The sequence below is a fragment of the Centruroides sculpturatus genome, unplaced genomic scaffold (genome assembly GCF_000671375.1).
Source record: "Centruroides sculpturatus isolate CEXI.00-Female unplaced genomic scaffold, Cexi_2.0 scaffold1354, whole genome shotgun sequence".
NCBI lineage: Eukaryota > Metazoa > Arthropoda > Arachnida > Scorpiones > Buthidae > Centruroides > Centruroides sculpturatus.
The window spans coordinates 192,658-206,345 of record NW_019385612.1 but is presented as its reverse complement, the minus strand read 5'-3'; the positions used below and the strand labels follow the sequence as shown (position 1 = coordinate 206,345).

The 13,688-nt window shown below is 29.7% G+C and overlaps 1 protein-coding gene across 1 annotated transcript in view; it reads right to left on the bottom strand.

The window, feature by feature from the left end:
* LOC111640582 (nucleolar complex protein 4 homolog B-like) overlaps positions 1-13,688 on the bottom strand; it is a 51,560-nt gene that overhangs the window by 12,588 nt on the left and 25,284 nt on the right. Inside the window, exons 6-9 of the mRNA XM_023386606.1 lie at positions 11,617-11,743; positions 10,853-10,935; positions 8,672-8,789; positions 4,179-4,239 (exon numbers count right to left, since the gene is read on the bottom strand). Coding sequence (XP_023242374.1) covers positions 4,179-4,239; positions 8,672-8,789; positions 10,853-10,935; positions 11,617-11,743 — 389 coding nt within the window. The remainder of the gene's footprint in view (positions 1-4,178; positions 4,240-8,671; positions 8,790-10,852; positions 10,936-11,616; positions 11,744-13,688) is intronic.

The following is a 13,688-nucleotide window of genomic DNA, read 5'->3' as shown; positions in this document are numbered from 1 at the left end:
GAGCCTGTACACACTAGGCGTTTTTCAACGCGCGTTTTAAAGAACCAAGAGTTCTATGTAGGCGTACACACTCAAACGCGCGCTTTTGGCCAAGCGCGCGTTAAACGCGCGTTTATAGATTTTTGTTAAAACGCGCGTTTTGCGGGCGTTAGCCGAGCGCTTTGAGATATATGTGCTGCCATGTTACTGTACATTCGATCGCGTGTTTTGCGGGCGTCAGCCGAGCGCTTTGAGATATATGTGCTGAAATGGAGAACGATCATTTTGATACTTATCTATTTATTGATGAAATCTAAAAGAGACCAACCATCATCAAAGGATTTTATAGATATTTTAAAAGAATTAAAAAACTTGAATTTATTTTGTCTTAGTTTTGGATACAACGTCGCAAACATTCCATGCGTCAGTCTATCTCATAATATTGGGTGCACTCAAAATTCTCTTTGCCTCTGCCGTCGTCTTTTATAGCGACGATAGAGGAGCCACACACAAGCAATCACTTCCACATCCATTTCCAAGCCGAGCCAGTGCGCACGCTCCGCTAAACGCTTGTCGAACGCCAAGCTAATGCGCGTTAGCTCGGCGTTCGACGCGCGTTTAAAAACGCCTAGTGTGTACACAGCCTTAGTCTATGTCCACCCTGAAGTTCCATTCTAAATATTGGTGTAAGAATTTTTGAAATCGGATGAGTAGTTTCGGAGATTACCCCCTACATACAAACTTACAAACTACAAACAAACTTACAAACATTACCTCTTTATAATATTAGTATAGATGATTTAATTTAGTGTCAGTCTTCAAAATACACTCTTCCCTGATCTATACAAATTTTTGCATGCTCTAGTAATTTATGTATAACCTCATAAAAAGAAATTTTGGAATGCTGTTTAGTTACCTTTGTAGAATTCTTGGTTTTCTGAAATTGTCTCCCTTTCAAAGAAAATTTAAATCTGGGGGACAAGAGTCCCAAACTGGCAAGCCAAAACTGATCACTTTCTGGTTTAAAAAAAAAAAATTGCTTTGAAATTTGAAAGGAAGACAATTTCAGTAAACCAAGAGGCTGTATAGATGTAAAGTAATCAGCATTCCAAAAACATTCTTTCTTTTTGAAATGCAATTAGGCATATATAAATTACTACAACATTGGTTCTCAACCTGTGTTCTGCAAACTTAGTATAATAAACCTAGTTTTTATTGAAAATTTATTCCCATGTACTAAAACAACATATTGGTTCATTTGTATACAATTCCATGTTTACAATTTTATTCAATACAATAAAGTTTATTAGTTTACTGTTTCATGAGAATAGTAAATATGGAATTGCTTATCAATTTTTGAATATATTGATGCTAATGTTCTGAATAATAATTATATGAATAATATTCCATGGCCTCATAAAGACTGAACTACTGTACTAGTGTGCAAAAATCTGTATAGATCAGGGAGGAGTGTATTTTTAAACTGATAATAAACAATTATTCCTGTCAAAAAGTTTTTTATAAATACAGTCCTTTAACTTACTAGATTCACCTTTTAAATCATTTAGAAGGTATCAAATAAGTTGATAGTCCTTATTTAAGATATTTAAATAAGTAATATTAAATTGTGATAAATAGTATTTAAAGTCAAAAGAATTAGTCTTCATAAAAGTTTTAATTAACTTTTCCTGAACAACATTACTAATTTATATTGAACAAAAGTATATTTTCTTCCCAAGACATGAACAATACAGTGATCACTTTGCACAAGTACTTTATTTTTTGATATCATTCTTTACAATATGCATTTAAGATATTCTAAATTCCTACCAGTTTCAGAGAGGCACCTTTAAACAAATTTTTTGCCACAAATATTTAAAAAAATTTTTGATACAACCGGCTTCTTTCAACTCAATAATCCTTCCCCTCTCAAATTCGGTTAGTTGTTCATATGGTTATAAATTGCAATGTAAAGGCATCACTAGTGATACAGTATCCCTCTGCAACAGGTAAACTGCAGACAGGATGCCTTTGCGATTTTTTTTACAGGTCAAGAGAGACACACTTTAATGCCCTCTACTGGCATTACACAATGAATCATCAGGCAATAACTCTAATCATTTTCATATCTGCTTGAGACTTATCTGCATGCCAAGTTTTGCAGTGATATGGCTTCTTGGTGGACTAATTTCTATGGCAACAAGCATATACTGTATTTACTTTAAATTTTTTAATTGTTTAATAACTTCTAAATGTCTAAACGATACATCATACAAAGTGTCTTCATTCAATAAGTTATTAGCCTCTTTCACCATCACAATTGGAAATTTTTTTTTGTAAGTTATGTGGTAATTTGTAGAGCATATCCCCTACAAGTTTACAAATTTATTCAATTGAGGTGATAGATATATATGCTTTTATTTAAATTTCTAACAATAGTTCTCTTTCACAGTGTGGGTAGTTGAGGACTGGATGTATTTGCTAGTTATACAATATTTTAAATTTGTTTTTAAATTTATACAAAAATTTAAAAACAAAGTTAAATTTTTGTACATTTAGCAACAATAATACATCACTGATAAGTATTTTTTTTAAAGTCTTGATATAGTGAAAGCTTCAGTCTGTTGAAAGTTTACTACAACAAGAGTCCACTGTATATCTAATTAGTTTAGATATATGCATAAAACAAAAGTAAAATATACATCAATCTTCTACAATAGAATAAATGATGGAAGTCAAGATTTATAAAGTTTTTATTGTACAAGNGAAAAAAAGGTCCGATACTTTTTGAACAGACTTTGTATAAAAGCTCTCTTATATCCCATAAAACCTCTTATATAAAAAACTCAAAGAGTACAGATTTTTTTAAATCCATCTGCAATCATTTTGTCCTCTAAACTATCTTATTCTCTTGGCAAGATTTGAGCCTGATTAAAAAACTGCTTTTGTAAAACATGATAACATTTAACAGAAGAGATTTTGTAAAAGAAATAATGTTTACTACAGGAATATATGCTAAAAGTGAGTGCAGATTTATTATATAATGAAATAATTATTCTTTTATTCTTGTTGGTAATTTTCATGTCTAGAAAATTAATCTGTGCATCTTACACACAATCAAGCATTAATGTAAATTGTAATGCCAAGCTTAAAAATAAAATCTTGGATGATTTTAGTATATTTCCTAGATATTTCAAATAATAAAAAAGTAATTCAAGTAATGGAACTTATATAATAGGTTTTAGTTATATTTCTGGAGGATGGGAATGTCTCTCTGCAAAATCTAAAAGCAATTCTACAAACTAGATCACTACTAGGTATATTATCGGTGTGCCTCCAGTTCGTCCCTATACAGATCTGTCAAATAATAAGATGAATAAACTACTGTGGTTAGGTATTCTGGAATCTCTGACTGAGTGAGTGTCTTACTTGCTTACTTTTATTGTAAATAAATGCCTCCAAATTAAATGATAGGAACAATTTTTATTATCCACAAACTAAATACAGTTACCTAGATTAAATTTTTGAGAAATTTTTACTATTTCCAAAGAATTCTTAGTTTGTATGCATTTTTATTTTCCTGTTGGTTTTCAGAAACTGGTTCTAATTACGGAGCTAAAGATTTTTTAACTACTGGTCTGAACAGTTATCTTTCTTCATGTGCTTCTATAAATTTAAATAATTAAGATATCCATTATTTTATTGTGATATCTTTCAGCAGTTTACCTTTATTTACTATTTTTAATATTGTTACAGAGTCTATATTGATTAGTGTAAATTTTTGCATTGGTATAAATGTTTATTTTGTTATCTGTTATTTATCTTATAGCTAGGATAAAATATTTACATAAGTTGATCTATACAGACAGGTAGATGCACTCACAGTCAGTCTGGATTTGTTTAATCATTATCAAAACATAAATGATTAACCATTTCTGGTTAAAGTTATTCTGTTATTAATTCTAAAGCTATAAAGAAGTTCAAAAAATATTTTATAAAAATCTAAAACCTGACTCTTCTCTCAAGTAAGTCATTGCCTTATTTAATCAGATCATATATTCCCATGATAATCTATTCATATATGATATTACATGATAAAATAACTTATTAATTCAATTTAAAATAAATTTTTTTCCTTTGTACTGTATTAAAACAATGATTGCAATTAAACATATTTAACATTTTAATGATATACTTACAAATTGTAATTCTGTATTAGAGTAAATATTCCATTTAAAGCTAAAAGACTGGTAGAACCACCTGTAAATATATACATATATATATTTAAATTATTTTAAGATCTGAAAAAAAAAACATTTTAAATTATCTCAAATAATTTACATTTAAAATTCTAATAATAATAATTTATTTTTAGATTGTTATTTAACTTAATTTTCAATATCACTTATAAGTTCAATATAAAAGAAACATTAAAATTCCATTAAATTTTTTGTTTTAACAGAGTTTTTTTCACTCACAGTACACATTGACTAGGAGAAAACTATGATATTAGAGGAAATTAAGAGAGAGAAAACATAGATCATATAGGATATTGATGTATGAAAAGAGTTTTGAAAATCAGGTGATCAATAGTAGGAATTATGATTCTGTCTAATGTGTGTAAATGAGTCCTAATCACTAGTGTTTAAGAAGTTGTCCTGAGATTGTTAAAATAAACAAAATATAAAAAATAAGAGAAGAATGTTTTAATCCTATAAAAACATATACCCTAGAAAAACAATAGACTTCGCTCCTTGGAAAGTTCAACACTTCAAAACTTTAAATCTTCAGAATAGAATTGAAAGAAAATGGTGGAAACTTTACAGAAGAGCATTTTCAAGATTGAACATGAAAATGCCTTAAAGAGTAAATATTTCTTATATATGGATGGGCATAATCCAAACATGCTTGTGATTTAAAACTGTCAAAACTGTGTATGTTAATTATGACTTCAAAGAAAAGTAAATTTAATCTATAATTTTTATAACAATTTGAGTTCTTAAGAGTTTTCATCATTTCACTTTATTATTTAGTATAAAGCACCAAGTATGTTTATTGAATATATATGTTTATGCAATCTGTAATATAACAAGAAATCTTACGAAATTCTTCTGAAATAAACTATAGTCTTATTTCAAAAAAAAAAATCTCTCTGATATAAATCACATCAAAATTTTTAAAATAGATTGTTTCATTAAAGTGTTTATAAGAATTATGAAAAAACAAAACTTCATTTAAATATCTTCTTTTAGATTAAATAAGGTTATGTTTCCATTTCTTTGACCATAAATAAAGTTTGGATATCATCATTAAAATAGTTACTAATCTATACATAAGGAAATTCTTCCAGCTTTATTCTATTTTGAAAAATATGTATTATATTATATTATTCCTATAACTTTATACAAAGTGTGCTAATAAGTTTGGGGATTGAATTTATTAAATAACTAGCAGACCCCGCCACACGTTGTTGTGGCTCAAAATGTATCTATTGTAAATGTATAACACTTCCCCCATGAGAGGGGAATTTTTCGAAAAATCCCTTCTTAGTGTACATTCTCTTGACATACCCTATTAAAACGCAATGAAAAATGCAAAAAAACCGCATCTAAAATAGTATAAATAGAAGCAGAGTTCTTTACGATAAGCCTTAATGCTGTCCATCTCCCCCAGTGGGGAAATTTGACATGTATATTATATAAAAATGCATATTCAAATGCAGCGTTGTGTCAAAATTTCAAAGGAATCGGTAGGAACAAATGAACATTACATTTTTATTTATATAGATAGATAGAAGATGATCTGCTTTAGTTCATCCTCACAGAAAAGCAAACTTAGGTCGTACTCATAGCGCCATCTGTTGGACATAAAAGCCTTAACCTAGATGATATCTTTTAATTTGTATGAATGTTTACCGGATTAGAGCCTTTACACACTAGGTGTTTTTCAACGCGCGTTAAACGCGCATTTTAAAGAACCAAGAGTTCTATGTAGGCGTACACACTCAAACGCGCGTTTATAGATTTTTGTTAAAACGCGCGTTTTGCGGGCGTTAGCCGAGCGCTTTGAGATATATGTGCTGCCATGTTACTGTACATTCGATCGCGTGTTTTGCGGGCGTCAGCCGAGCGCTTTGAGATATATGTGCTGAAATGGAGAACGATCATTTCGATACTTATCTATTTATTGATGAAATCTAAAAGAGACCAACCATCGTCAAAGGATTTTATAGATATTTTAAAAGAATTAAAAAACTTGAATTTATTTTGTCTTAGTTTTGGATACAACGTCGCAAACATTCCATGCGTCAGTCTATCTCATAATATTGGGTGCACTCAAAATTCTCTTTGCCTCTGCCGTCGTCTTTTATAGCGACGATAGAGGAGCCACACACAAGCAATCACTTCCACATCCATTTCCAAGCCGAGCCAGTGCGCACGCTCCGCTAAACGCTTGTCGAACGCCAAGCTAATGCGCGTTAGCTCGGCGTTCGACGCGCGTTTAAAAACGCCTAGTGTGTACACAGCCTTAGTCTATGTCCACCCTGAAGTTCCATTCTAAATATTGGTGTAAGAATTTTTGAAATCGGATGAGTAGTTTCGGAGATTACCCCCTACATACAAACTTACAAACTACAAACAAACTTACAAACATTACCTCTTTATAATATTAGTATAGATGATTTAATTTAGTGTCAGTCTTCAAAATACACTCTTCCCTGATCTATACAAATTTTTGCATGCTCTAGTAATTTATGTATAACCTCATAAAAAGAAATTTTGGAATGCTGTTTAGTTACCTTTGTAGAATTCTTGGTTTTCTGAAATTGTCTCCCTTTCAAAGAAAATTTAAATCTGGGGGACAAGAGTCCCAAACTGGCAAGCCAAAACTGATCACTTTCTGGTTTAAAAAAAAAAAATTGCTTTGAAATTTGAAAGGAAGACAATTTCAGTAAACCAAGAGGCTGTATAGATGTAAAGTAATCAGCATTCCAAAAACATTCTTTCTTTTTGAAATGCAATTAGGCATATATAAATTACTACAACATTGGTTCTCAACCTGTGTTCTGCAAACTTAGTATAATAAACCTAGTTTTTATTGAAAATTTATTCCCATGTACTAAAACAACATATTGGTTCATTTGTATACAATTCCATGTTTACAATTTTATTCAATACAATAAAGTTTATTAGTTTACTGTTTCATGAGAATAGTAAATATGGAATTGCTTATCAATTTTTGAATATATTGATGCTAATGTTCTGAATAATAATTATATGAATAATATTCCATGGCCTCATAAAGACTGAACTACTGTACTAGTGTGCAAAAATCTGTATAGATCAGGGAGGAGTGTATTTTTAAACTGATAATAAACAATTATTCCTGTCAAAAAGTTTTTTATAAATACAGTCCTTTAACTTACTAGATTCACCTTTTAAATCATTTAGAAGGTATCAAATAAGTTGATAGTCCTTATTTAAGATATTTAAATAAGTAATATTAAATTGTGATAAATAGTATTTAAAGTCAAAAGAATTAGTCTTCATAAAAGTTTTAATTAACTTTTCCTGAACAACATTACTAATTTATATTGAACAAAAGTATATTTTCTTCCCAAGACATGAACAATACAGTGATCACTTTGCACAAGTACTTTATTTTTTGATATCATTCTTTACAATATGCATTTAAGATATTCTAAATTCCTACCAGTTTCAGAGAGGCACCTTTAAACAAATTTTTTGCCACAAATATTTAAAAAAATTTTTGATACAACCGGCTTCTTTCAACTCAATAATCCTTCCCCTCTCAAATTCGGTTAGTTGTTCATATGGTTATAAATTGCAATGTAAAGGCATCACTAGTGATACAGTATCCCTCTGCAACAGGTAAACTGCAGACAGGATGCCTTTGCGATTTTTTTTACAGGCCAAGAGAGACACACTTTAATGCCCTCTACTGGCATTACATAATGAATCATCAGGCAATAACTCTAATCATTTTCATATCTGCTTGAGACTTATCTGCATGCCAAGTTTTGCAGTGATATGGCTTCTTGGTGGACTAATTTCTATGGCAACAAGCATATACTGTATTTACTTTAAATTTTTTAATTGTTTAATAACTTCTAAATGTCTAAACGATACATCATACAAAGTGTCTTCATTCAATAAGTTATTAGCCTCTTTCACCATCACAATTGGAAATTTTTTTTTGTAAGTTATGTGGTAATTTGTAGAGCATATCCCCTACAAGTTTACAAATTTATTCAATTGAGGTGATAGATATATATGCTTTTATTTAAATTTCTAACAATAGTTCTCTTTCACAGTGTGGGTAGTTGAGGACTGGATGTATTTGCTAGTTATACAATATTTTAAATTTGTTTTTAAATTTATACAAAAATTTAAAAACAAAGTTAAATTTTTGTACATTTAGCAACAATAATACATCACTGATAAGTATTTTTTTTAAAGTCTTGATATAGTGAAAGCTTCAGTCTGTTGAAAGTTTACTACAACAAGAGTCCACTGTATATCTAATTAGTTTAGATATATGCATAAAACAAAAGTAAAATATACATCAATCTTCTACAATAGAATAAATGATGGAAGTCAAGATTTATAAAGTTTTTATTGTACAAGTTTAAAATTTAATAAATTGTATAAAAATTTAAAATCATACATACCAGCATTATATGCTTTAGTTAGAAAATCAGTTAGAAGAAGAGGATTTGTAAAATCAGAAATGACGTTTCGATCTAAAATCATCAAAACTTTTTTATACAATTTTGGAGTTAACTGAAACTTATAAAAAATAAATATTAGAATGTTATTTTAATTGATGATTCTACAAATATTAAATATTTAATAGATTAGCCAAATTTAAAATATTTTGAGAACTTTAATATAAACTCATAAAATGTTGTTATATATAATAGTTGTAAAAAAAAAAAAATAAATAAATATTGCACAGTTTATTATATGATTAGAGTACTTTTAGATTAAATCATTTTTACATTAACAATATAATATTCTTATATAGTAAGTGTTAAATGTACAGTTTAGTACATTGAATTATTTAATGTAAAATATACCTATTAAAGCTTGACATAAATTTCATGAGCAAATCCAGAGACACTGAGCCAAATATGTGTGTATTCATTTTTAACCTGCCAATTTGTTCTTTTATAAATATTATACTTTACAGCATAGTTTCTTTCAGGTACAATGAATACACAAATAGTACAAGATTAAAATACTTTTCATTGTTTCCTCACATCACCCTTGTAAAAAGCCAAAATGATATGTATGAAATACTGAAAGTACATCCCTCTAAATAAGTATTTTATAGATGATAATTTTGGAATCTTAAACATTTAGAAAAATGTAATCATAGAAACCTATTATTAATTGTAAAGTGAAATCTAAATCAAAGACATTTTTCAAGCTAAAATATTTATTGAAACAGAGCATTAGCAAAGTTTCTTCTATGAGACTTACAGAATTGTGTTCATTCTCAAAAATCTGTTTGATAGATTTTGATTAAACTTTGCCATTTTCCATTAATTGTGATGCAGAATCCAAAAATGCAATAAAAAAGTTGTTTCACGAGCATGTGCAACAAAGTGATATCACACAAATCATGCGACTTTGTTGTGTGATATTTCACAATTGCTAGCATGTCTTGTACAGACTTATAGAATTGAGTTTGTTTTCAAAATTTAATGGATCAATTTTGATAAAACTTTGCCCTTTTCCATTAATTGAGATGAGGAATCCAGAAATGTAATAAATCCAACAACAAATCACTTAACTTTCCTGGCAACATTTAAAATTCTGGTGGCACTATCTGTTAAAATATTTCATTACAAAAATTGTAAATGCTAATAACAAGTAAAATTGTCATTAAGTTCGATCCTACTCGAGATATGACACATGACTCTCTTTATCTCCCCACCCCTTCGACCTTAAACCACCAAAATTTAATAGCACAAATTTTTCTAATACACAAACCTTCCTGCAAAATTTCAGAAATTTTCAAAAGTACAGGAGTTATTAAGCTTGAAAAAGGATAAACAAAATCGTGCCACACACATTAACATTGATACATACAGAAAAAAACTGAATGTTTTTTGCATTTCTTGACATTTCAAGGTCTCCTAAGTCCAAAAATGTAAAAATATTGGGGTGTCATTTATTGACTGATTTCCATACTTTTCTTCTGTTATGTATAACAGAGCCAGGAAAGTAAAAGTAGGAGTCCATGACTTTGTTTTCGATATACAAAGGTATTACGACGACAATGTCAATGCCATTTGATGAGATGAGTGCACCTAACAGTAGGCACAAAACACAAATAAAACACAAGAACAAAGCAATTGCCATATGTTCTTGGATCAACTCTCCGTACCTGGCCAGTGCAAAGATTGTATCCCATGGCCTGCAGGTACAAAATAGCCTCTTTTGTGGTAGCAAGTGCAAAGTTCACCTGTCCATGTTCGTCAGGTACTGTACAAGAATCACCTTTTCCTTGTCTAACAGGTGCAGGAATGGCTTCTTTCCTTCTGGCTCTGCTTCAATTTTATTGCAATACAACAAAGTTGCACAATATCCTAGTTTTAAAATACAGCTTAATTTTTTCCCAAATATTGCTTATAAATATTATGATTACAAAGTTATAAAACATTTTTATTGTTAAGGAATATAAACTCTAGAATTAATTAATGAAATGAATATATCAATAAGTAGTTATTTATTTACATGATAACTACATTTATATTTTGAAATTTTATATCAATTAAACAAAATATGACTTTCATATTTTGTATTGAATTGTAGTCAATACTTTAAAAAATTATAGTACTTACTTGAAATTTTAAAAATTCTAACCATATAGATGTAAACATTCTCTTCATATATTGAAAATCTATTGATATATTATTTTCATTATCTGTAAATAAAAAAAGTAAAAAGCCAGTTTAATTTGAAGAAAATATTTCATATAAAAATTGCTGGACATATGCACTGAGAGCCTAGTTCCTACTTATGAGAGAAAAAACTTATATAGCAAGAAAACATCAAAGTAAATTTTTGTTAATGTATGAATATTAAGGCTATATGAATGGCCATGATTTTATAATTTATAATGGAAAAGATTCAGTGGATTACTTAGTATACATGGGAAATGACTGCCTGATTTATATTACCTATGATAAATTATATGGATCTGAACCTGGATCATGTCTGATAAGAGCGAAACCTTATGTGACTACCTAGTTGACAAAACTGTTAAAAAGTAACTAATTTCGTTTTTTTAAAAAATTTGTAACAACATACTGACCTGCTAGTATGCAGGTACTTTACATAACAGCATCAAAAATTTTAACCATTTATATTTTTAATTTAGAAATATTTTTATAATTTATATATGTAATAAGTCTATAGTCTTTCTGATGCACAAATTTAAATTATTTATTTTTTCTATCAGTAAATATTTAATTTTTATGTAAAAAAAAATTGATTGTAGTTCATATTAAGTTTATTCAAAACATTTCAGAAATGACAAAATCTATTAAAATGATAAGCAAAATTTTTAATAACAAAAAATTTAAAAATAAATTAAATTTCTTACCTGAATTTATAAAAAGTTTTCTATTCTGATCATCATCTTTATTTTGTTTCCCTTCTTTCTTTGGTGAATTTAAATGAATTTTTGAAATTATTGTATAAATATTCTCTAAAAATACGGAATTGCTTTCCTATAGAAAGAATATATGAGTCAATATTAATTATGCCTAAACTATATTAAATAGACAGCAAATGTAATTTATACTATTACTTTTTTACATTTAATACAGGATAAGCGAAACGTCACTGAGCTCTGATTTTAATGTATTTTATATTGGTGATGTTAACATGTGCTATGAATTTCTAAAATTGTTGCCTTTCTCACATCTTTGAGAACATGTAAAGACAATAACAATGGCCCTAAGTATTTTTAAATTAGCTTTGCAAAAGGTAAATTCTGAACCATGCCAGATGTCTCTCCTTGCATAGACGTGCTGATGCACTGTGCATATTTTCTATTGATTCTATATCATAATACAGTAGTGAAGGCTATCCATATGCCCTATCATGTCTCTTTCACAAGTACAGCATGTTTTCATTTTGGAAGTGTATTTTGAAACCAAATCAGAGAGATTTCATTTTAAGTTTGGGTGTATAATAAATAATTTAATTACTTGGTTTTGTGAAACTGGTAGCATTATACAGGCAAAGAAGTAGATGCCTCACCATCTTAACAACTGCTGTGTTTGATGATATTAATCAGAGATTTCAGCAGTCATATCAAAAAACACTACATCATCTGGCACAACAAACGGAATTGTCATATAGTTTAACACTTAGAACCACCAAACATTTGCATTTTTGACCATATCATGTAAAGTTGTGCAAGAACTTAAATCTCTAGATAAGGAGAAGTAGGTGAAGTGTTCTGCGCCTGGTTTTGGCAATTCATACGTAACAACAAGAAAGTGCTCAACAACACATTTTTGGGTTAAAAAAAAACTTATGAAGCATGATTTAATTTAAGTGGCTATGTGATTCACAAAACACCTGTGTGAGACTATGGTCAAAGGTATTATACCTTCTAATTGTCTGGACATTAAGGCCCACTCACCTGGTCACTGAATGGCTTAAAATAAGAATGTCGCCCAATCTGACTTGTTCGACCTTCTGGACTGACACCAGTTAGGACTGAATTAATTAAATATTACATCCTAATGCGCGATAAAGTTAGTGTGTTTAAAGGAGGGCTTATTCTATCGAGTGGGAGGAGTTGCGGGTAAGTCCAATTGTAGCAGGAAGAATGTCGGGAGTTAGTTAAATGAGTCACTAAATGTAACTAATAACAAAAAATTTACTAAATAAACTAGATCAATGAGATACACAATTCAAAATAAAATATAACTGAATATAATCGAGTCTAACTAGAGTTACACCTATAAACCGAGAGAGAGTGAGTACATTAATTTAAACTTACTACCTTGGCTGAAGGTCTAGAAGGTCAAACGATAAAGAGAAGTCTCTTCTCTTTAGCATTTGAGTTTCTTCAGTGAAGTACTTAGACAGAGGAGAGATGAGGGAATGCACAAGTGAGATTTTGTGAGAACTCTATTCTTATGGCAGGTTCTTGTGGATCACTGACTGGGTTCCTATGGCTATGTCCAATTCTTAAGGACTGCTGTCTCCTATGGCAATGTCATATTTCTGTTGACTGCATCTCATATGGCAATCTACTCTTTGAATGACTGCCTCGAATGGTGGGAAAATCACCCTTTTTTTCCTAATTTCTGACCAATAGCATTAAAGGAATTACATTTGTATAGGGGGTTAGATATCCAGATGGTTAGTTCAGTTTGGAGATAAAGTCCTGGGAAAGGAAGTTAATTTCTCCTTTTGACACAAAAGTGACAGCTTTGTCTTCCTTTTTTGTAAACAACATAGAAAAACTAGATATATTTCTCATGCTAATTAAGTAATAAAATTCCGATTCTCACACCTAATATTGGACCACCTCCAATCCACGTCCTCCATAAATTTCCCTTGCATTCCCAAAAAATAAGCATACGGAGAATAGGAAAACCAATCTTTTTTGAAACAACACTGAACAATGAATGAGCTATACCAAGAAATCATTCA